The 23,714-nt window shown below is 41.5% G+C and overlaps 1 protein-coding gene across 2 annotated transcripts in view; it reads left to right on the top strand.

Moving 5' to 3' along the window:
• The first annotated feature begins 279 nt into the window (after positions 1-279).
• The window catches only part of TRPC3 (transient receptor potential cation channel subfamily C member 3), a 36,301-nt gene continuing 12,866 nt past the window's right edge, over positions 280-23,714 (top strand). Inside the window, exons 1-3 of one of the 2 annotated variants that reach the window (XM_027690036.1) lie at positions 280-324; positions 9,175-9,946; positions 19,258-19,443. In XM_027690036.1, the coding sequence (XP_027545837.1) occupies positions 9,206-9,946; positions 19,258-19,443 (927 nt within the window). In that variant the 5' untranslated portion in view covers positions 280-324; positions 9,175-9,205. Of the gene's footprint in view, positions 325-753; positions 1,409-9,174; positions 9,947-19,257; positions 19,444-23,714 lie in introns of those variants that run through there. The other variant, XM_027690035.1, reaches the window with a different exon arrangement.

Below are 23,714 nucleotides of genomic sequence, written 5' to 3' on the forward strand. Positions count from 1 at the left end.
GTGTACGTATTGTTCTGGATGCTCTGGGTATAAAAACACACATGCTTGGCCTTGATTTTAACAAGGTTGCAGTTTTGTCACAGAATAATTTTCCCCATGGCATAACACACCAAAACCCCCTCATAAGAAGAGAAGAGGTAGTACATCTCTGTACAGCAGGAATCTTTGTGACTGGTATCTATAGAGCATAATTAGCTTTGATTACATGCCATGGGTGTCTCAGCATCCTCCCACTGTTTTCCAGCCTGGCACCACGCAAATCAGTCAAGTCTGAGGCAGAGACATCTGGAACACCTTGGGAACCTTGGCTCGCTTTTACCCTCGGTAAATCAGTCAAAAGTATCTCTTTTTACCTGAAAATTTCAACTTTGCTGTTTCCACTGTGAGGCTGAGTATTTCTCTCAGTAACAACCGAGCTTTGTGAGGGTTTGATCGGGCTGGGCACAGCTTTCGGGCCATTTTAAAAAAAATTACCTTGCTGCCGGCAGCCCACCGCCTCACGTTGTTACCAGAGCCGAGCAGCCCCCGCTCCCTCGGGATTTGGTGCCGGCTTTGTAGGGACCCTCCGCCGGCAGGAACATCCTGAGGGCTCCCCCCATCAGCAGTGCCGACACCTGGAGCCCAGGCGTGGCGGGAAAAGGATGATACCTCAGGTGGGCGGGAAGGCGGGGGGCGGCTGAGGGACATTTGTAGCGGTCCCGGGATAACGCGCCTCCCCCTCACGCCCCCCGAGCTGTGATGGAGGTAGGGTGGGGGCGTCCCCTCCTCTCCGGAGCGCCCGCTGCGGGAGGCGGCTGTGCCGTCCCCGGCCCCGCTGCCTCCGTGACGATGCTGTCCTAGCGAGGGATGATGACAGGGAGAGGAGGAGCGGGGCAGAGCCGCCGCCGCCGCCGGGAGCCCTGTGTCTCGCTCGCCTCCCCGGCACTTCCCGGCTCCCGCTGCCGGGCTGCGCATCGCGCCGCCTTCCCGACGGGCGGCGGGAGCACAGGGCAGAGGGGCGGCCGCGGCTTTGTGGCGAGGAGTTTGTCCTCTCCAGGTGCTCTGTCCCCCACCGGGCAGGGCTTGCCTCCTCCTCCTTCTCTTTCTCCCGCCTCCTTCGCCGCCGCACACGCCGCAGGACGAGGCCGGCCGGGAGCGGGAGCAGCCGCCGCCAGCACCGCCGCCTGAGGGGACCCTGACCGACCATGTCGAGCAAGAGCAGGAAGAGCAAGGAGCAGGGGAGAGTGACCTTCCCCCCGCAGCAGGAGGAGGAGGAGGAGGGGGCAGAGGAAGAGGAGCAGCAGCGCCGGCGCCGCGGCTGGAGAGGCGTCAATGGGGGGCCGGAGCCCCCTCCGCCACCGCAAAGGGCTGTCAAAACCCTCCGAGAGCCCTACGGCTACTACCCGCCCCCCCCTTTTGCCAGCACCATGTAAGTGGGGCCCGGGGGGGGGGGTGTGTTCGGAGGGTGCCGGCCGGCAACTTCCCCGGAGCGGCCGCGGGGATGCGGCTCCCGGGAAGTTGCGGCGCTCGGGGCCGGGAGGCGCCGCCGGCCCCGCGGTCCGGGAGAGGGGCTGGACCGCGCCGTCCCACCGCCGGGACTCTGGGAAAAGTGCCCTCGGGGCATCGCCCGCTCCCTGCCTGCCCTCGGCGCCCCTCCCCAGCCCCTGGGCTTTGCCTTTGCCCCGTGTGCCGGGGCACAAGAGATTCCATCTCCTCCTTTTCTCCCCCCCGCCTCCCCTGGTTACAAGTGTAGCCGCCGAGAAATTGCCTGATTATTGGTTCAGCTGAGGTCTAGCGAACCCATTGCACCCTTTTGTACTCGCGGCGCTAATGCATCCCTTTTATATCTGTGTATTTTTTGAAAGTCCGTGCTGTGGTAAAGCCAGATTCCCCACGGAAATCTAGGACACCTGTGCAGAAAATCCTTGGTTCTTGAGATGCTTCTTATCCTGTTTTATCCTGTTGGATGTGCTCTTCCAAAATTTAAGCTCAATTTCAAAGATGTAGTCATATATATATATATATATATATATATAAAGATCCTGACCATGACTAGATTTACTGCAAAACAAGTATATTCAATTTTACTAGTAGGGATGTTAACTTTCTTTTCCTTGACTTGCAAAATGTAGGTTGACCATGAATTATTCACTTATTTTTATATCAAGCTGCAGTTTAGATAGACATACCTCTGAGGATTACTTGAGTATTTTATGCTTTCAGGACAATATTTAGTTTTTAATTAAATACTTTAATTACCAGATAGCAAACACGCTGAATTTTAAGATAAGATATTCAGCATTTATAGAAGAAGCCTTAATTAAAATCACCCTAGAGACAACTGTAAAGTACAGAAATAATTAGGGTAGTGCATACAATAGGATAATCACAAATAAAAGTGATTTTTACCATCCCAGTGCAGAAATTCTTTACAAGTACCCTATGCCCAGCAATCTGGACTTCAAGTGAATTGACCTTTCATGTGTCTTTACCTGTCAGAAAGTTAGTTGTGCTTGAGTTGCTTGTCTAGGCTCCCTTATAGTTGATGGAATGGGAGAGGAAATAGCAGTGGGAAAGGCAGCATAGTCATTTGTCTTCTTTCTTGAGGTGCCTGTCTTTATCCACCATAAAAGGAGCCTGGAGGATTAGTTTAGACTTGGACACTTTATTTTTAGACAGTTGAAGCTCGCTCAGATGAATTATGAGGTACACGAGTCCTAAACTCCTGGATCCCCAGTGTCCTTCTAGAATAGTTGGCATGTTCCTTTCTTTAAGAAATGGGTATTATGCCACCAGGGGATCAAACTGGAATTCACATAGGTATTTGAGCCTGGAGTGAGCTCCATGTCTTGGAATTGCCTCCTGGTGTATAATTTTTGTGGCCCTATCCTGGGAGTCTGTTAGAGCAGTGCTTCAGATGGACTGGCAAAAGGGCTGACATTGATTTATGGAGTAGGAGTGTATTGAACTATTGGGGCACAGAGGTAAAGACCCAGAACTACCATTTTCCCTGTTATGTGCCCATGGTCATCCTCGGTATGGTAGGGGGATTTTTCTCCTGGGGTAACACTTTGTGTTTGGTGCTAATGCCTAAAATCAGAAGGTATGCTGATGAAAAAAAGATGAGTTTATTTCTGAGTATCAGTTTGCTCAAAATGCACTCATATTGACACATGTAAGGCTTTAGTGTGCACAAAGCCAGTGTGAGAATCCTTGTCTGGAAGAATTTGTAGTCTTAAATATTCAGTACAAGGTGCAAGGGGAAAAAGGCAGGAAGATGTGAAGTAGTTTGCACAAGCAGACAGACTTAGTTGGAGTTTGAAATGTCTTCTTTCTGGAAGCTGCAACCTGTGCAAGGTACCTGTCAGTGTACAACTGGCTCCCTCCTGTGCCAAATATTGGTGGAAAAAAGTAATTAACCTCAGATTCCCACCAAGATTGCAGACTGGATGTAATACTTGTTTCCTTGTTTCACGAGGTACTATATGTCCCAGTGAAAAAAAAGTGGATGAAACCCGTAAATTAAATGTTGTAGGCATTAGATGCCTGATTTTCTGAGTATCTCTGAAAATCACAGCAGAGTTTTGTGACTGGAACAACAAAACACAAAAAAAGGACTGAGTTCCAACAGAGCTTTAGAATTCTTTGTTGCTGCAGCCCTGTTAACTTGATTCTTTCCTGGTGAGATATTTTCCTTGTTCTGTGTGTGTATAGATGCCCTCCTGTCATCAAGATATAGTCCTCTTTTCCCACAGGAATTCAGATGGATGGTATTTTCCCTTGAGGAGTTAGTGAAGAGTAACGGTAGGAAAAAGCTCTGCATAGTTTGTGGGGCGGGAGGGGATGGAACAAACTAAGTGTGTGTACACCTCCTCCTGATATCTCACTGTATTTTGTTCCATTTGTTTTTTGACTAATTCTTTCCTTTTTGGAGCCAGAACTTCTGTGAGCTGACACGAGGGCATTTTGGATGATGGATTGTGTCGTTTCAGACCAGTGGGAGAGTATAGACCTAAGTCAGATCTTGCAGCTGGCCTGATTTATGTTCTGCTGTTCAGCTCAATTCACCTCCCTCTTCTGGAAAGCCCAGGCAGTAGTTCACAGAAGGGAGAGTGAACCTCTCATTTAATGCATTTTGGATTTGCTGCAGGGACTCCCAAGTTGTGTGGAACAAGTGCAAGCTTCCATGCAAACAGAGATGAAGGTGACACCGTTTTTACTGGTGAAGAAACAAATTTAACCAGCGGCCTCTTCTGGCACATGGCTGTAGCAGAGCTTGGAGGGATGGGAAAGCCTTGGTTTGGGAGAGGGAATGAGGCTGGGGGATTGCCCCTCCAACACTACCTGTGGCCCTGCACTGAGCAAGGAGCTGCTTCCTCACATGGAACTGCACAGTCTCTTCCTGGGATAGTAACAAGACTTTTGAAGTCGCTTGGTTTAAGTGATCTCAGACGTCACGAGCTACAACGCTGCTCTTATGTATGTGCATGTCTGAGCACTTTTTAAGGCAATTATCATCTTTAATTTTAAAACTGGGGCCTTAGAGGTTACTTTTAGCAGACCAAGAGGCACAATCCTCATCTCCTTTGTGGCTGACTCTAGCGGTGTTGCTTTTAAGCGCTGTGGGCATGATGGACTTATCTAATCTGTAATCACTGGACTGCATTTCCTCTTCAGAGCTAGAATAGAATCAGGATCACTAATGTACTGTAGTTCAGCAGTGGGGTAAACTGCTTGTAAATTGTTGATGCCATCTTTTATTGCATTTAATAGTTCAGGGAGAATAACAGCCTGTTCTTCAGCACAAATGTTAGAAAATTGCTCTATGGATCTGGGAAGGCCCAGAATGAAACCTCCTGTTTCTCCAGCTACTCTCCTTTTCTTTTAAAATTACTTATGTGGTTTGCAGTGTTCAAAGAATAGACTCAGAAACAAGATTATAAATCTTTTGGATTGCTGTAGATGAGATAATGAGCAGGATAAGGAGTAAGGAACTCTTGTGTCATTTATTTGTCCCACTTTTCTGTTCTGCTGCAGTTCTAAAAGTTTGAACATGAAAAGGGGTAGGCAGGGAACAGAGAAGGATTCTGTCATTGAAACAGCCCATGGAAGAAGCAGAGGGATCATCAGGCTTTCTCCAGCCTGCACATTTTTCTTACTTGGTGTTTTCATGGGGTTTTTGCCATGCATTCTATAGATGTATTTTTTTTGTGCGTTCTTTCAACTATTTGGAACAGTTGGGAAGAGAAGCATCATGATTTCCATCTCTCCTTCCTTCCTTTAATGTCACTTGTCAGCTCCTTACAGAGACAGGGTTGAGAATCTGAACTTAAAAGGCATTGGAAATAGAACACAAGTAATTAATGCACACTCAGTTCTATTTTAATCATATTTTTAAGCCAGTCTAATGATATTTAGAGACACAACTTGAGATTTTGTTGCTTTGATTATTTCACTTGGCAAATATTACATATAAAATTCTCTGAAAATTATTAAACACTTAAAATTTTAAGTATTTTCTCAATGCTTTGAGATAGCTTAAAAATATTAGATGATGAGGAGGAGAGCAGAAAATGGAATAGGAGACCTTGTACATGATGCTTCTTGCATACAGTACTCTGACCAGAGCTGTGCTGGCTTTGAGGTCTTTGAATTTGCTGAGGGAAAAGTGGAAGAAGGGAGGAGAGAGGTGTAGATGAACCTAAAAGCCTTCTGGCTGTGTGGTGCTGTACAAGATTTTTTGCTTTTTTTTTTTTTTTTGGGGGGGGGGGGGATGTCTTGACAATATTTTAGTCATTGAAATACCAAGCAACGTTCATCTTGATTTTGAGAAGATATTGCAGTCACTTCAAATATATCATTTCTGTCAGAAGATTTATAGTTAAGGATATCTTCCTTATTGGGAAGATACTCTGATACAACACTTTTGAAAGGATATATATCTCTCTTTATGGCAGTCAGATAAATCACCTCAGTCTGACAGTGGGTTTTGAAAGAAAGATAGATAAAATGAAAATAAATGTCATCTTTCAAAATATGCTGAAAAATTAAACAGAATATATAGGGGGAAATCTATTGTTATGTATTTCATGAAAGATAAATGAGATTTGGAGTGACGGTTTAGAGTCTTAAGTCAAGAAGTGAGCATGAGTCTATTTGTCTTTTTTACATTTTTAATTTTTTTCTTCATAACATTGCAGTAAACAACTACATTTCTATCCCTATATGTTTTTGGATGTGGAGGAAGAATAGAAATATAACAGCATAGCAGGCAATAACATCTTGTTTAAAAGGAAACTATGAGGAAAAAAAAAGTGATTTTACTTCTGATTTTGTTGGGGAATAAGGTAATAGCATAGTGTGGCTGTTCACCATGTGCACTCAAATCTTTGTCTGAGTACTCTTAAACTGGAAATATGCCTGAGCTTTAAGACATTAAATCAATTCTATGTTTAAGAGTCACAAATCCTCTCTGTTATGTTGCCTTTTTGATAGATTTAAAGAAAGTGGTACAGAAGGGAAAGAAAACAAAAAAATGGGTCCTGTCATGTTTGCCAAAGCAGTTTTGCCACATATTTCAAAAAGTAAATAGCAGTTAGCATTGCTTGTACTGCAGTGCCACTCAGGCCGTTTCAGGTAGTCCAAAAATACCAACCACAGCTGAAAATGTGAAAAATCAAACACTTCATCCCACGAGAGACCTGCCCTTGATAATGAGCATCACGATCTCTTCGCTTGGTGTGCAGTGGAGCTGCCCATTTGTTTAACTGGGTTTTAGGATATTTGTAGCTGTGATAAAGTGATTAAGATTTTACATTTTGCTGAATTTATTGCAGCTGATGCAGATAGCTAGAAGGCCAGACATATTCTCCCAACCTGAATGGAATTAGTTATGCCCAGTGAAAACTCTTAGGGCTGACATTGCTGCATCCAGTGATGTCAAGGGGTGTATTCTGTGCAGTGTTAATACAGCAAAGCTCACTGTTGGAAGATCACACCCACAAAAACCAACCAAACAGCCTTTAGGAGGCTGTTCCTCTGGCTGTGGGTATGGACTTGAGGTCATCAGGATATTTAGCTTTTGCAGCTGCCCATGCAGGTTCCACTCTGCCCACTTTAATGGATAATCTTTGTGTGCCCAAAGGTGCATGTGGCATTTTTCCCTTGGTTCTGTCCTTTCTCAGACTGACAGGGTTTGCTTAAAAAGGGCAGTTTAATATTTTGGTTTGCCCTCAGCATTCATTACACGGACCCACATCTCTTCTCATGCACTGAGGGTAGAAGAATTAATTTCCTCTTAGGTTTTTGTGTCTGGCCTTTTATTCCTGTATCTGAGTTTTTCACCAAAGTGAATAAATTAATTTTCACAATGCTCCTGCAGAATAGAAGCCAACTGTTCTTTTTCTAAAGATGAGAAACAGAGGCACACAGGACTTAAGGACCAAATTTGGAATTATGAGGCCTGTTTCTCTCTATGTAGCATATATATATATATACACACACATAGTGCTATGTGTATTCAAAGCACACCCTCCATTAACTTACATTGTTTATAAGCTGCATTTGGTGTTCCTGTGCCCATCAAATCATCTCAAGTGATCCCTATCCCTTGATAGGGATCTGTATCAGTGGATTAGCTGATAGCAGCTGGAGACTGTCTTTCTCAATATTGAGCTGCACTAGAAAGCAAAGGCAGATTGCTGATGGGTTTCATATTTGTTTGCAGATGGTGGTGAAGGAAGGTTACAGTATCCTGAGCACCTTTCCAGGCCTTTGGCCTCTGCTCTGGCAGGTGCAAATGCTTCTGTTCTTCCCCCAGCTGTGACCTCTTTAGCCTGATCCCATCTATTCTGTTGTTTCAGACCTTGCCAGGCAGTTGTTTCCTGTTGTTTTCTCCAGTTAAGCAGCATCTGTTCCTCAACATCTCATCCTTAAGCCCATTTTCTTTGTAATTCCTATTGTAATTCCTATCTAGTGTTAGTGCTCTGAACCTCCTATCCCATCTCTAGCTTCCTTACCTAGCTACATCCAGCTCAGCACCCCATCTGCCTGTTTTTTCAGCCCTGTTTGCTCCCCAGTCCTCTCAGCCAATACCTTCACTGGTTCATAATTCCAGTTTCTGTGTTTTCCAAATTAGCTTGCTCACCCTTTCTTTTCTTCTGTTCCCCTTCTCTTTTCTCCCTCTTTCTGCTTTTGCAACCATTTTTTTGCAGAGAGTTCACAGGCTCCCTGGTTCTCAGTGTCGTTTCCTAAACAATCTCACTTTCCTACACTCAGGTTTTCTCTTCCCAGTGCAGCCTGTCATCTCAGTTTTCATTTGCATTCATTAGCTCTTTGACTTTCCCATTTTTCTTGATTATATTGCAAGAATGCATACGAACTTCTATAACTAATAATAATAATAATAATAATAATAATAATAATATACACACACTCATGTAATGATTTTAGCTCTCTTCTTTCTCTCAGCTCCTGAAATGGTAGATGTAGAAATAGGATGAATAAAATCCACAACATTGCAGGAGTCCTAAGTGGAGTGAGAGCTGCTCCCAGTCTATATTGGATGACTCCTGGTGTCTGGAATCTGTGAGCAGTTTAGTTAGAAAGTCTGCTGAATGTGTGTGTACTGTTGTTTTTCAAAGGCTTGTAGTTTGATCAAATTGACTTGTGAGTAGAAGCTTCCAGGTTTAATGTTTCTAGTAGTAACAGTAGGTGTGAGATCAGCTTCATTATGTGTTGCTTGGCAAGACATCATGAAGAAAATGTGTTTTCACCTCCCTTCTGTGTGATCTACAGTATAGTAAGCACAAATGTTGCCTGCCTTATACCATCAGCTTGAATGCCTGTGATGGATAGTTTTAATTACTACTGAAAGTAGATGTGTTTTCGTTTTATATATGCACTGAGTTGAGAGGGGTTTCTGAAGAGAAGTGATGTCTTATATAAAATAAAAAAATATTAATAAATTTGGACCACGCTGAGAAAACACAAATAGCCTGTGGCATTGAACCTGTAGGTTGCAGACAAGCGAGAATGAAGGCAGAGCGATCACAATACAGGACACCGGTTGTCAATAGATGGACAAATGACAAGAGCAAATTAGTTGTCACTGTTTTAGCCACAGGAGAAGTGGAAGCTGCAAATAACCAACACAGTGAATTTCTGTTACTTTTGTTTGTTTTTTTTTTCATTTAGGTACATTGAGGAAAGTCCATCCCTGAGGCGTATGACCATGATGAGGGAAAAGGGAAGGCGCCAGGCCATCCGAGGCCCGGCCTTCATGTTCAACAACAGGGGCACCAGTCTGACGGCTGAGGAGGAGCGTTTCCTGGACGCGGCCGAGTACGGGAACATCCCTGTGGTGCGCAAAATGCTGGAGGAGTCCAAAACCCTGAATGTCAACTGTGTTGACTACATGGGCCAAAACGCCTTGCAGCTTGCTGTGGGGAACGAACATTTGGAGGTGACAGAACTCCTGTTAAAAAAAGAGAACTTGGCACGGATTGGAGATGCCCTGCTGCTCGCAATCAGCAAGGGCTACATCAGGATAGTGGAAGCAATCCTGAATCATCCTGGCTTTTCGGTAAACAAGCGACTGACTCTGAGCCCTTGCGAGCAGGAGCTCCAGGATGATGATTTTTATTCCTACGACGAAGACGGAACCCGCTTTTCTCCGGACATCACTCCCATCATTTTAGCTGCCCACTGCCAAAAATACGAAGTCGTGCACATGCTGTTGATGAAAGGAGCGAGGATAGAAAGACCTCATGATTATTTCTGCAAATGTAATGACTGTACAGAGAAGCAAAAACATGATTCTTTCAGTCACTCTAGGTCGAGGATAAACGCATACAAGGGACTGGCGAGCCCGGCCTATCTCTCCCTCTCCAGTGAAGATCCAGTACTCACTGCTCTAGAACTCAGCAATGAACTTGCCAAGTTGGCCAACATTGAAAAAGAATTCAAGGTAATGGTGGTTTTGTGTTTCTCTGTCTTTGTTATTGTTTTAAAGTTGCTGCTACTTCATGCTGTCCTTGAATTCTGAAATGATTTCCTGTGTCTTTGACTTTTTTCAATTACAAATACTTTCATGTTATTTATTGTCTCTTTTATTCTTGATTTTGGGTTTTCAATACATAAACCTTTAATAAGAATTTTTAACGAAACGAAATTGCTTTTGTACCTCCTGTGTACAGAGAAAATTGGGAACTGGAAAAAGTGCGTGTTCTGATAACCTTGCAGCAGATGGAAAACAATTTTGGTTGCAGTAGCAGTCAAGGATTCGTTTTAATTACAAATTCTGAGTAAAGTAAGTGCAAAAAGCAGGAATGTTATGCTTTTCTTGAGCAACTGTAGCATTGACCTTATTCCCTCTTTTTAATTTGTACTAATTGTGACTGATGTCTCCAAATTGTTAAGAATACCGAAAGTGGGTAATTTTTTTGACACACCTTTTAGAAATGTCACTTGTTCAAAACCAGCTGCTAGACTAATCACAGATGTAGGTCCTGTTGCCTCATTTTGAGCTGTATCTGCTTTTGTTTCTCAGTGTCCTGACTTTTTTATATGTTTCAGCTCCTTCATCAGACAATTAATGACTTAGTTAACTGTTGCACAGTGCTTTTCCTAATGATTTTTCCCTGAAAAGTACAGTAACACTCACCTCCCCTCTTTCCTGCCCTCCTCTTCCCCCAACAAAATCCCACCAAAACATCCAACCCCACTAGACTGTGCTGTAAGAAAAGCTCAGCTTAGGGGATGACAGATTGTTCTCACTGAGTAGTGATGTTAACAGCATTGCCTCTAGTTTTAATAACGAGTTCATTGGGGTTCTGCAAGGTTGGTGTTGGGTACCACTTCTTTGTTTAGTACCTTCAAAAATGATCTGAGAGAGACAAAAATAACCAATAACCTTCCCAAACAACAGCAAACACTGTTATCGCTGTGGAGTGCTCAGAAGGAATATATAACAACCTGGAGAAAAACAGGCAGAAATTAATCAAGTGAACTCTGCCAGAAGAGGAAGAAACCATTTTAGATTCCCGAGAAAGAATAGCTCCAGATATAGCTAAATGAGTTAAAACATAATTTAAAAATAAAGTTTTCAGGGGTGAGAAGAATTCACGTATTATACCGTGCACTAATAAAGTGTAAAATTCAGCTTAAACCTTTCCTTCCTTTGCTGAAGGAACCCACTCATACCATGCTGTGTATTGTGTAATCTGGCAAATTCATTGAGTACTTCCTCTATGTATTTATTCAGGGATATAGGAAAAATGCTGTTTTTTTTTTTTCCCTCTGCTGAAGAGGTACTGAAATCTGGGCAAGCTCTTTGTGAACAAAAACCTGAAGAATTAGAGGATTTTCTCATGTGCACAGAGCCTGTCAGCTTGTGTGCTGCACACAATGAATTAGTTATGTGCCTCATTTAGAGAGCATTCTAGAGGGTTAAATCTCTGATGTGTGTAATTTTGTCTATTTATCACTGATTCCTTTTCAACTAGGCCAACAACCTGAGAGCCACAGGGGCTCCAGAACTGTGTGCCCAAGATGGAGATTTATGGGTTTTCTGAAAAATGCTTTGGCAGTTGTGCATACAAACCTTTTTTTTTTTTTTTCTTCCCCCTTTTTCTCCTGTAGTTTCTTAGAGAGAACTTTTTTTCTGGGTTGGCTCCTCAGAAACTCTACCATCCATCTTTATCTATGTGATACTGCATACAAATTTTGTTATTATACCTGTGCTCACTGGTGGGCTTAGGAATTCAATGTAAGCGTTATACAACTTTCCAGGAACCTAAAATACAATCTCTGTCACCAAAAGCTAAATTAGGCGAAGCTGCATCATGTTTTTGTTAGGTGAGAATGCAGATGATTAGAACTGCATAGAAAAATTTTGGTAAAAATAGAAACTCATGGGAGGCTCCCATATCGTAGGTACTAATACCATGAATAAAAGTTGTATCAGAAAAATAAATTAGCTTGAAATTTTGGAGGAGGAAAAAGCAATGTTTTTTGATTGGGCTTCTCATTTCAAACCAGAACTTAAAAAAATTACTTCAGTTTCTAAAATGCTAATTCCCTGATATTTTGGAATGCCTAAAACCCCAAGAAATTCACTATTCTCACAGTTTTCAGTATTTTTGGATAGCACTTACGTGGCTGCTAACCTTGCCAGGTGTATAAGATAATTCAGTTTAGGTATCTATAGTAGAAGTTGTTCCTGGCTCCTTGCTAGCGTGGAATTTCCAGCTTCTCATCAACATCAAAACGTTCCAGTGAAATAATTACTCTCCTCATTGACATCACATCTGTCTCTTTTTTTTTCCCCCTTCTAATTCTTACGTGTCTCAGGGCGTTTTTTTCTGTTTCTCCCAATCCTGGCAGGAGAGTTGACTCTTTGCCTGGAGTCCCATCTGTAACTGTGTGTTCAGGGCTTTCTTTCCCATAGATATGTCATCTGAACGTGCTCACATCCCAGACGAGAAGGCTTCATCACTGGGAAACGCTCGAGTATTCCCATCAAATTCAATCTGTAGCACAACACCGAGTGCCTTTGTTTCAGGGTGAAGAAAAATGGGCAAAATAGTTTGTCTCCCACAAAAAAAAAAAAAAAAGGACATCTGTTTAAAGGGACTTTTGATAATATTCATGATTTATTCTTAATGTCTAGGGTCTGTTAAGTCCCACAAAGTTTCCTGTGCATGCTCCACTTCTAGGACTCGGAGCAGTCATACAAAAAAATACTGTTCTAGGTGGTTTTCCCACAGACAAAGAATATGGGTTGAACCATATTTAAACCAGGTTTAAAAACGCCTGAGGGTAAAGTTTCCTGGTAAATGCTTGTTAAATTGAACCTTGTATCTTTTGCATATGCAAAGTCCCATCTGCCTCTGTCGCTTATGATTTATACTAACAAATTCTAATGAACAAACTGGGGTTTGCACAAAAGTATTAGAAATGTGGGAAGGTGGCTTAGAACATTCACTCATGATAGTCAGCTCCCTATGAATATTAAAGAAAACCTGATTAATTACACTGATTTTGTTTTGTTTTTTCATTTTCCCTTCAGAAGAAAGGAGAAAGGATTCAAAGAAACCAGTGAACACTCACTTTTCTTGGGAGATACAAGACACATAGCCAAAAATAAGGACTGAAAATGAGTAACAATAGATGAGGAAACTGAAGCCCTAAAGACCATTGCACTCCACTTCTTCCATCTTCAAGCCTCCTTGATTCCTACTCGTTTGTGAAATCCTTGTTCCAAGCTGATGTTGGTCCTTTTGCTCTTCTTCATCAATTTTGTTTGTTTAGTTTCTTCTTGGTGCTTTTACTCTGTTTTGTTCTTTGCATCCATTTGTCTTCTTCCCTTACTTTCTTCTATTCTGTTCTCCCTCTGGATTTTCCTTTTTCTTGCCTCCCTTCTAAGTGCTCACCTGATTTTCTACTACATAATTAGAAAGAAAGCAACATTGTTGACTAAGTCCTGGGTGTGAGATGCAAAACCAGAATTCTGCTTTGCTCTGGGCTCATTCACCAATTCTGATATTTATAAGGGCTTTTATTACCAACATGCCTGATCAGAAAGTGTTTTCCAAGGATATCAAATTTGCTGGTCCAATTCCTTTCTTTTGTTGAAAAGGACAATACCTGTTTGAGTTAGAGAAAGTTATGGAAGGCTGTTCTAATGGCATCTGTCTTTATGAGTGGTTGGAGATCTCTGAGGTGCATTGCTTTGTACCTGACAGACTGTCCAGGGAAGCTCAGTCTGGAACTGTATCTTGTCTTATTGTAAATAAGTGTTCATTACCATAGTTGGAGGATTGTGTTTTCTGGTCCCAGTAGCACTTTGCAATACAAAATATTCCCAAATTTTATGTTTTCTTGTTCTTCTATTTTTAGCAGCCCCTGGCCACTGTGGCTGCTGTGGGTTACTAAAGTTAATTGATATTTACCCTCCTCCCTGAGAACCTTAAAACTGTTACTGCACAGGGATGGGAGAATTCCTAGCAGTCAGAACAGCTGATGGAACTTTCCTTTGGAGTCACCATAGGAAAAAAGGACAAGGTAGCTAAAAAGCCACAGATAATCTCTTTTTACCAGCTTTCAACTAAATACCGTCCTGTGTAAGCAAGCTCGATTCTCCCAGCTGGAATTGCTCTAGCAAGGATCAAAAAGATCATAATCCTGCTTTATATAGGATAAATCCCTGTTCCCAGTTTTGCTAAAAGCTCCTCCTGGAACCAAGGGAAGATGTGGACGTGCATCCAAAAGCGGAATCTGTCCCCGTTCCAAGTAAATTTACATAGTGTTATCTCAGCTGAACTAACAAAGAATGTTCAAGCTTGATCTACGTTTAGGACCAGCTTTTGGAAGGACAGGGCCCACATCCGTAATCAGCAGTGCAATTATGTGCTTGATTTGCATATACAGTTGTGTGTGCAAACTGAGTATATACGTGATCTCAAAGTGGCCATTTAACACACAATACATTGAATAACATAAATTTATGATTGCATATAATGGGTGTGTGAACTAGTTATGGGGTTGTGAATACTTGTGAAATGTGGTGCTTAGAGGAATGTAACAGAAAACATCCCTACATCTCATCTGACTGCATGGGATTGCTCAGTGTACAATTTCTTTGGAACAGCTTAAAAAATCCTATGGGTGAAATCAGCCGAAGGTTTTCTGTTCATGTCCTTCATTCTTTGCATACGTTGATGTGTTCTTTGTAAAAATTCTAGATGAATTCAGGAGGTAGTTTTTGATGTTAGGAGTGAGAACAGAACAGGCAGAGTTGGGCTGGCTGAGATCCAAACGTTGATGTGGGCCAGAGTCCTCCAAAATTGCTCATGAGACACAGCTCTGCAATCCCAGTCATCATCAGTTGTCTCTTATACGTGCCAATGTCACCCACAGTGTCTGTGATTGTAGGCTGATATTTCTGATGTTACAAAGATCTTCATGTAACTGTTAATTTTTTTTCTTTTTTTGAGAGATAACATTTAAGATGCTATAAGTACTGAAACCAGCTGAGTTAGGCTGTGAATTAATTGGAGAAGCACTTTGTTGATTAAGGAATCAGAGTCCCTGTGTTATGATGGAAAACAGGCCAAGAGCCCTGCTGTATAATATCAGTGCCTACTCTGTTTGGTGTTCTCCTGAAGATCAGCTTCATGTCACCAAGCTGTCAACTTGCACAGGTCCTTTCACCTCCACACAGGGAGTTCTCATAGCCTTGTTTAGGACATGGAAGAGGTGAGTGATCTGGTGGCTGCGTTTGTATGTTCTCAAGAGTAAACAGAGGTGGATGTGTATGACTGAGACCACAGATTCAGGTTTCTGATATTCACACAACACCCCGGAGGTAGAAGATTGTTTAAGAATTGGATCCCACGGTCACAGTGTGGGTAGTGTTTGTCTGTTTAATTCTGTAAAGCAATCAAATGGACTGGGATAAATTTGATTTGCTAATACATAAGTAAGTAAAGACCTGGAGAGGGAAATCTGGCAAGTTTTCCTAGCATAAGATTCAAAGCTGGAGTTGGATATTAGGAATGCACATGCTGGTTTTCAGTTCTCATAACAGCATTTGTAAGTAACATAGCCTGTATTTAATCCCTAAATTTGACACAATAAAACTTAATCCATCCTATCTTTAATCTTAGCTGGCAATAAGCATAACTTTTATAAGCAAGTGGCCTATCCACCTATCAAAGAAACACATGGCACTGTTATTCAGTAGAAATGGGGGTAACTTTGCGTTGTAGGCAAATAGTCCATGCAAAGCAGTCTGTCCTTCTGGAGCCAGCAGGGCTATTCTAGACTGGATGGGTGTATTTTTCGGGATGCCAGTTAACACAGTGTGAGCTGTGAGAGCAGAAGCTTTGCACCCTCTGCCAGGATCAGTCAGGAGCTCTGACACACTTGAGGGGATGAGTCTCCATCCATGAGAGAACAGCAAAATGAAACCATCTATGGTCTATTGAATTAACAGTCTTCATGAGATACTACTGCAGCTGCAGTTTGTCCCCCTTTCTGCCATTTGTAGGCAAGGTTTCACAATTGTAATTGCAAGTGAAAATGTGTTCTTGCTTGGTCTGTGCTAACTGAGAAAGTAACTTCTCAGTAATGTACCTTTTGGCTTTACATTTGTGTTATTTTAAGGAAAAAGAGTTAAATAGTAAAGAAAAAAGTGAACCTTTAACAAGAATAACTACTGTTATTTCCTAACTATTAGAAGGCCATTATTTCTCCTTCTATCTCTTCACATTTAACAAAGGATTGAGAAAAGACTTTGTAAATGAAGCCTTTCCCTGCAACTGGACAGCCCATGTTCATTCATACAAGAACAAAATTTGGTTATAAAGCACTTGAATAATACAAAACCAGCTAAACTAAACTGTATTAAACCTCAATGAGATGCCGCCTTGAAGTGTAGGGTAGACAGAAATAACACCAAAACAGGTACTTTTTTTTATTTTAAAGTTACACATGCCTGCAAAGTCAGGCAGAAAGGATGTAGTTTCTCTTTTAGCCATATTGTACTATTACTGAAATCAGTGAAAAATTCCCATGCACTGCATACAGCTACTTTATAGTGTTAAAGAAAATGGGATTACCAGTTTTATTCCTGTTAAATTCATGTTAAGCTGTATCTGATGATTAGTATGGTTTTTGCTCAGCCATCTCTGTAAACACCTGTCTTCAGCTGTAGTGAAATGTGTAAGCAACTCTTGCTTGAAATTGGATGTTTAAGGAAGAGTGTTCAAGTTCTCACAGATACATAATAACTGTAGTAAAAACAATATAAAGAGCTTTAAGAACACAGGGCTTCAGTAAACTGAAGGCTTGGTTTTGGCTTTGCTAGATAGACTTCAGTCACTCCTTTGTCTTCACTGAAGAAAATCCCCATCTTCTTTTTAAATTGTCTTACCTCTTTGTGTTTTGCTTAATGTCCTCTCTAACCTGAATTCTAGCAGTTCATACTTACAATTTTTGTCCCATGATGAAACTCTTCCTTGACCAGACTGTCAAGAAAGACTGTTCCTCTTTTATCTTTTTTTTTTTTTTAATGACTGCTGCTGTTCTAGCCACCATCCTGGAGTCTTCCTTTGCATGTGTTTTATCTTTGTAGGATCCCTTCCCTGAGTTTAATCATGCATCCCAGTATTATTTTTATAATTGGCTCTTCTGTACTGTTCTCCTTGGTTACCAAAAACAAATCTAAAATAACCTTACATCCTGTTGGTTCACTGACAAGTGAATTAATTTGTCCTCTGTGACCAAAGGAAATAACTGGCTCCTGTTTAGGTCTATGATTAGGACTGGTTGTTTCCAAATCTGTATCTGGGATGTTAGTCTTTTGCAATAACACAATTCCTAGTAGTATTTGTTTGTCTCCAGTAGTGTTTCATTTTGATTCATATCTGAATCTGACCTATGGGATCGATGGCTGATTCTTGCAGTTATCCTATGCAGTCTCTTTTCCCATCATTTCCCAAAATAATTTGAAACTACCAAGAGCACATTAGTTTGTCCCATTATATAGATCCTAAGTAGAGAATTTAGCAAAACTAGCAGTAGAAGGAAGTAAAATTACTTAGGAAAGGAGGAAAAAGTGAGGGTTTCAGGAAAAGAATTGAGATTAAATGAGAAAATGATGGGAGTGGAAGCAATAAGGAAGCATTTTCTAGAAGACAGGCACCTCAAAGGGAAAATCTATACCCCCAAAAAGTGATTTTAGAAAGGCAGTGTCTGGAAATGAACAGTAAACACACACAAAAGAAGAAACAGAGGACTCAAACTAGTGTTTTGATGGCCTAATGGGGAAAAAAGAAGAGAGAAAAAAAACTGTGGAATCATTGAAAAAGAAGGCTGTGCTGTTTCCAGTTGGGCACTGAAGCACTTGATACAACAAGGTAAAATTGGCAGGTTCAGTTAAGTTTCCTTCTCCAGCTCACGTGAGGAAATCAGAGGCTGCATCTCAGGTCTGGAAGCTCTGGAAATCTGTCTGAGAGGACATGGACACAAAAACGAAGACCAAGGTTTCTGCTGAAATAGAGATCAGATGAGACCTTATAGATTATGTCACAGAGATGGTGGGAGACATATACAAATATAAACCAAAGTGCAAGCAAAGAGTCAGATGTGCCTTACAGAGCTATCTAAAAATTTTGAAACAGAGCCACAGATGTGTCAGAAGAGGGAGGAGATGAGAAAGAAGCAAATCTTCATGATGTTGCCATATAGGAGCAACCGAGGGGTTTAAAGGTAGCACCTCAAGGATGAGACATAAGCTATCTTGAATGCTGAAGGGTTATGAAAAGACTCTGAATTGGAGGAGGGAGATGTTTTTAATAACAGAAAGCAGGTGTTGGCTTCATATACTTTCAGAAGGTAATGCAAACAGTTGATTCCAGCAGTAATGGAAGGAAAAGCTGATGGAGCGAGAGAAAACTTGATGGAGATTAAAGAAATAGTCATAAAAGGAATGGTGTGTGAGAGGTGTAGACAGGGAAGTGAAGGGGAGGAAGGGAAAGGTGGACAGAGCTCTTAGATAAAAGGGTTGAGGTTTTCAGAAATGTCTCTGTAGTTCAGCAGTGTTGGCAGAGGAAAGGTCTCTTAGAAGAAGCTGGTTTCTGTACTGCCTAAACAGGAATTTTGGGGTCTTTTGCCCACAATATTGGTGTCCAAATTCGTGCCACAGTTGTTCTATGCAGTTACTTTGTAACCCACTGTACACATTGTTGGGTGTGAGCCATTCCAAGGGTAAGTGGGAAGCAGAGAAGGGGGGGAAAAAGAGGAAATTAATCCAGGATACATCAGAATAAAGAGTAAGCAGCCATTTCAGCAGTGTAGAAAGAGCTGAAACATATTCATAGCCTGGGAGGCAACACTGTAAGAATGATTTCGTTAGTTGTCTGCAAAATTTTTTGCAACAGCGAGATTGCTTTTTCAAGTAAGTCCTGGTTTGTCTGTGCAATACTTATTTGTCCATTCAGCTTTCCCTTGTTGCCCATCCAGCTTATTTTATTACTCTATTGTGTCGTGTTCCCATGCCCTGTTAAACAGCTGCCACCATCTGCTGTTCGAGTGTCCACCTCGTGTCACAGAATAATTGGTTCTGCCGTACAAAAACTCTGTAATGCGCTCCCACCTTGACATAGTGGAAGTCAAACACTGTTAATTTTTAGTGGCTTGTACAGGTTCTTCTTTCCTCCCTGCTTGCTCCTAAGTGTTTGCCACGGGCCGTCTTCTGTATCCCTCCCGTTTCAGAACGACTATCGCAAGCTGTCCATGCAGTGCAAGGACTTCGTGGTCGGTGTCCTCGATCTCTGCCGGGACTCGGAGGAAGTGGAGGCCATTCTGAACGGGGATTTGAACTCGGAGCCGGTGGAAGCGCAGAGACACCGAGCCTCCCTGAGCCGTGTCAAACTGGCCATCAAGTACGAGGTCAAAAAGGTAACTCCTTGCAGGAGAGGTGCCATCTCATCATCCCACAGGTTTTATCAACCCCCGGTCGGATCACTTACTGAGACAGGGTGTGTGCAATCAGGGCTCTCACAAGGCAGGAGCTGGCAGAAGGGGACTGTAATGAAGGAGTTTAGTTTAATCTACTTCCCACAGCTGAGAAGTGGCAGGAGGCTTTAATGACATAGATCAGGTGTGCTGGCAAGGCTGTGACAGCTGGTCAGATCCTTCTCCCGATTAATCCAAAAGCAGACATTTCAGTGGAGCCAGATTTTCACTCAGGAAAAAGTAAGAATGTGTCTTTATGCCAGTTTCTGTGATAATATCTAATCCAAAGAGGAGGCTGTCTAGGTGAAACTGTTGGTTTCAACCCATGAAAATATCTGTTCTGTTCATTATTTATTTTATTACTTCCTACGTTAAGTAACTCAATTCAGCAAGAAAATTCTTGGAAATAAGTCTTGCAACCTTCTAATAGTGTTCCTATCAACACATAGGGGGTTTTTTTGTTTTTTTTTTTTTTTTTTTTAAAGAAAGGTCTCCCTTTTACTGCTTCAAAAAAAGGAGAGAGAACATTTAAGTTGACATTAGGTGTATTGTTTATGAATTTATTTCAAAGTATGACAGCAAACCAAACAGCTCATCTGCAACTCTGTGAGTTGTAGTGAGCAATTTACTCTGTGTGTTCCTTTAAAAATATTTTAAAATTCAGCCCTGAAAATGTATGGAATATGTCCGTGGCTGGTTGATCAGTTCATCTTTGCACTTGGGTTGATTAGTGTTTTGGAAAGTACAATGTGTTTTCAGTTGATGCCCCTCTCAAAGAAATTTTTAATGAACAGTTATGTTGTGAATGAATGTTATGCACTGAAAAATGGAGCTGTGTATCACCAATTTGGCATAATACATATCCATAGCAGCTTTTATTGTATTGCTATGTTGTTCTCCTCAAGATCCCACACTACCCTAGTGCAGAGAATAGTTAATACTGAGTCCTGCTGTGAGAGGACCCAGGAAATACAGCAGTGCCTATGTATTATTTACAGCTACCTGTTTACATGATTAGCATAATTTCCATTCTTTACAGCCATTATGGTTTCATCATCTCCACAAGAAACCCTGTGTTTCTCAGAATAAATAACCCTGTATTCTGTGGCAACCTCTTGAGCCAATCTGCCACATAAAATGGGTTGTGAGCACCCTGCCAGAACAACTGGGAAACGCTGGTGTTTATCATGTCCCCAAAAGATTGCTAACAAAAATTCTAAACACAGATCCCAAGCAGCAAATCACCATTTCCAATGTAGAATTGATCTACAGCAGATAAATGCACATTAATTACCAAAATTCAAGGTAAATATATACAAGCATTAAATTAATTAAAAAGAATGGAACAGGGGGAAAAAATCAAAGTGCATAAGCATGTTACAGTGTCTAAATATCACATAAATTCTTTATGCTATTGCATTTTAATGTGTACAAACGTTGAGACTCGTGTCTCAGCTTTCTTACTGTAGGCTGTGGTTTTCTTCTAAGAGGTTATTGTCACTGCTGAAATTCATTGCTGAGCAAAGGGCCACACAGATCTGTTAAGAATAACAAAAATCTGCATGGTGGGGAAAAAAAAAAAGACAACTCCACATAGCAAACTTGTTCTCTTCTCTTGCAAGAGATAAACTCAAAGTGTTGACAAATGACAAATACAGTTTAGGACCTACATGACTAATGATCTTGGTGAAAGGAAATAGATGGTGCAGAGTTGTTACCATATTGATACATGTTCCCTGTAAGTGGCCATTACAGAGGGCATGACAAGGATTGAGCCAGGAAATGTCTCTGCCGTGGTGATCCTTTGATTTGCTGGGCTTTGCTCCATCACAAATGGGACAGATGACAGTGATGTTCTGACTAGAACGGATACAGATGTGGGAACTCCACACGGGATTATTTCAGCCCCCAACTGTAGGAAAGGGGGGCTGAAATAATAAGGCTGTGGCTGTGTTCCTTAGCTTTCCATATTTCTAGCTGTGCTTCTGGGTCAGCTGCATTAAGGTCAGTTCCCTGGTGCAAACAGAACTACAGGTCCATGAAATAGTTAATGAGCCATATGCCCTTTTTCAGAGGGAGGAAAAAGCATATGACAAGTGAGCAAATGTGCTCAGAGGTTCACTGCCAGGGAAATGGAGGTTTTAATTCTATTAGTAATGAAACTCTTGCACTTAATACCCCAGGTACTGCATCAGAGTTTAGCCCATCTTTTAAACATGATATGATTTCGAAGGTAAGGTTCGGACTGAACCTGCAGCCCCAATAGTGAAGGACTGAGGGAATTAAGGAGAGAGAAAAAAAAAAAAAGGAGTTAGAACAAGTAGTCTTGCTTTGTATGCTGAATTGCTGCTGCAGTAGTGCTTTTAGTTTTGTGTCTCAACTCTGTCCTTAGATTGCCAATAAAATTTCAGAGAAGAGCTGACACTGGGCCAAGTTCTGCAGTTCTTGCCTGGATGAAAAAATCAGAATGGAATTTCTGAGTGAAATCAATAAAGGTTGGAGTAAAATCACAGGATTTAATTTTCAAACGCTGAAGTTTTGAATCGATAGATAAGAAAGAAGATACAAAATTCTCTTTGTGTGTTGTGTGCTTGTGTATCAGAGCGTGCCAGGATCTGCTCTTGCTACATCTAAACTCAGCCATTAGGATGGTAGGAATAAATAACATTATAATCACTCTTAGTCATAGAGGAAAATATTTACATACTGATGACTTGGTTTGTGGTCATGAAACTGAAAACATCAGAAATGTTACAGTCAATTGTGCTCAGAAAAGCAGCTACATTAAAATTGGGATTTTTTTTTATTTCTTTTAGATACCAGATACTGTCCTCATGCACCTTTTTTGTTCACGGGGGTTTGGACTGGATCTGAAAATATTAGATCAATGTGATGATAAGATCAACATACGTAATGAAAAGTATGATGCTGCATGGAAAGTAAAATGAGAGACGAGAAATGCAGAAAGGTTGTAGGATGATGTGATCAATAGGTAAAAAAAGTAGGTAAAATGTGATGGGGATCTACTGTCCTTGGAGGAGATGAAGCTGCGGGGGGAGACAGATAATACAGGAACACACACACGCAGGAGACGGATGGGCATAGAAGAGTTTACAGTTGCTGAAAGTAAAACCAACACAATCATAAATTGAAATATTTCAGTAGACACAGAGAGAAGAAGGATGAGTTTCAGAGCTTTTATGGCTGAGAAGTGACACAACTTGCTCCGAGGGCTTGGAAGTGCTGCACGTTGTGCATTTGCCAACAGTTAAATGAGTCGCTGAGATCTTCTCAAGAGCCCTCAGACTCACTGCCTGAGAAGAACTTGCCCATAACTCTTGGCATCTTATTCACTAAATCTTCCCTTTTCTGTGGAAAATTATAGCCAGGCAGATCTCCTCTTAGTGTCAGATCCAAATGTTGATAGAACAGGAGGAATAAACCAGCACAGAGCTCTGGGTGAGGTGCCAGAGCTCCCTTAAAGCTCCTTTACTGTTTCTTCCCATTCCCTCTGGTAATAGAAGGAATGATGTGGGTGTTTCTTCTCCCCTCTTCCTTACAGTTTTAAGCCTGATTTTAAAAATGTCTTTGTAATTTGAAATAATTATTTACTTTCCTGCCTTTGTCCGCAGTTAATCTGCTGTGGGATTTGTCCCTTTGATGTCCTGAGTTGACAATGAAATTTATCTTACTGAAAGAAGAGACTGGGGGCATATGTCAGAATGCGCAAGCACACAAAAAACCAATCTCTTCTTCTCAAATGGGCCAGGCTGGCAGGTTTTATGCTGCATAAGCTTCAAAGGTGACAGCCTAGGAAAAAAAGAATAGAAACGTAGTTTGAGTTGACGTTAATTTCTTAAAAGACTTTTACAATCTTTTTATTTATTTCTATTGGCCAATCCACTCTATGTACAAGCTGCATTAATATGTGAACTGGCTAATGAATCACACACCAAAATGCTTAGGGACTTTAATTTTAAGCAAAGTAGATTAAAGTATGAAGATTGCTTCCCTTTTTAAAGGGAACATGCAACAGCTTCAGATTTCTCTTCTTGAGAGCTTTAAAGTTCCCTGTTTTCATTGCCAATGATTTAATTTGATTTTCTTTAAGAAGTCAGTCCTGTTGTACTACTCTATGCACTTTTTAATGAGATTTGGAATATTAATAGAGTTTTGCAGGCAAGACCTGGCAAACAACAGTGAGTATAGTACAT

The sequence above is a fragment of the Neopelma chrysocephalum genome, unplaced genomic scaffold, assembly GCF_003984885.1.
Source record: "Neopelma chrysocephalum unplaced genomic scaffold, ASM398488v2 Primary Assembly neopelma1_79, whole genome shotgun sequence".
In the NCBI taxonomy this organism is placed as follows: Eukaryota; Metazoa; Chordata; class Aves; order Passeriformes; family Pipridae; genus Neopelma; species Neopelma chrysocephalum.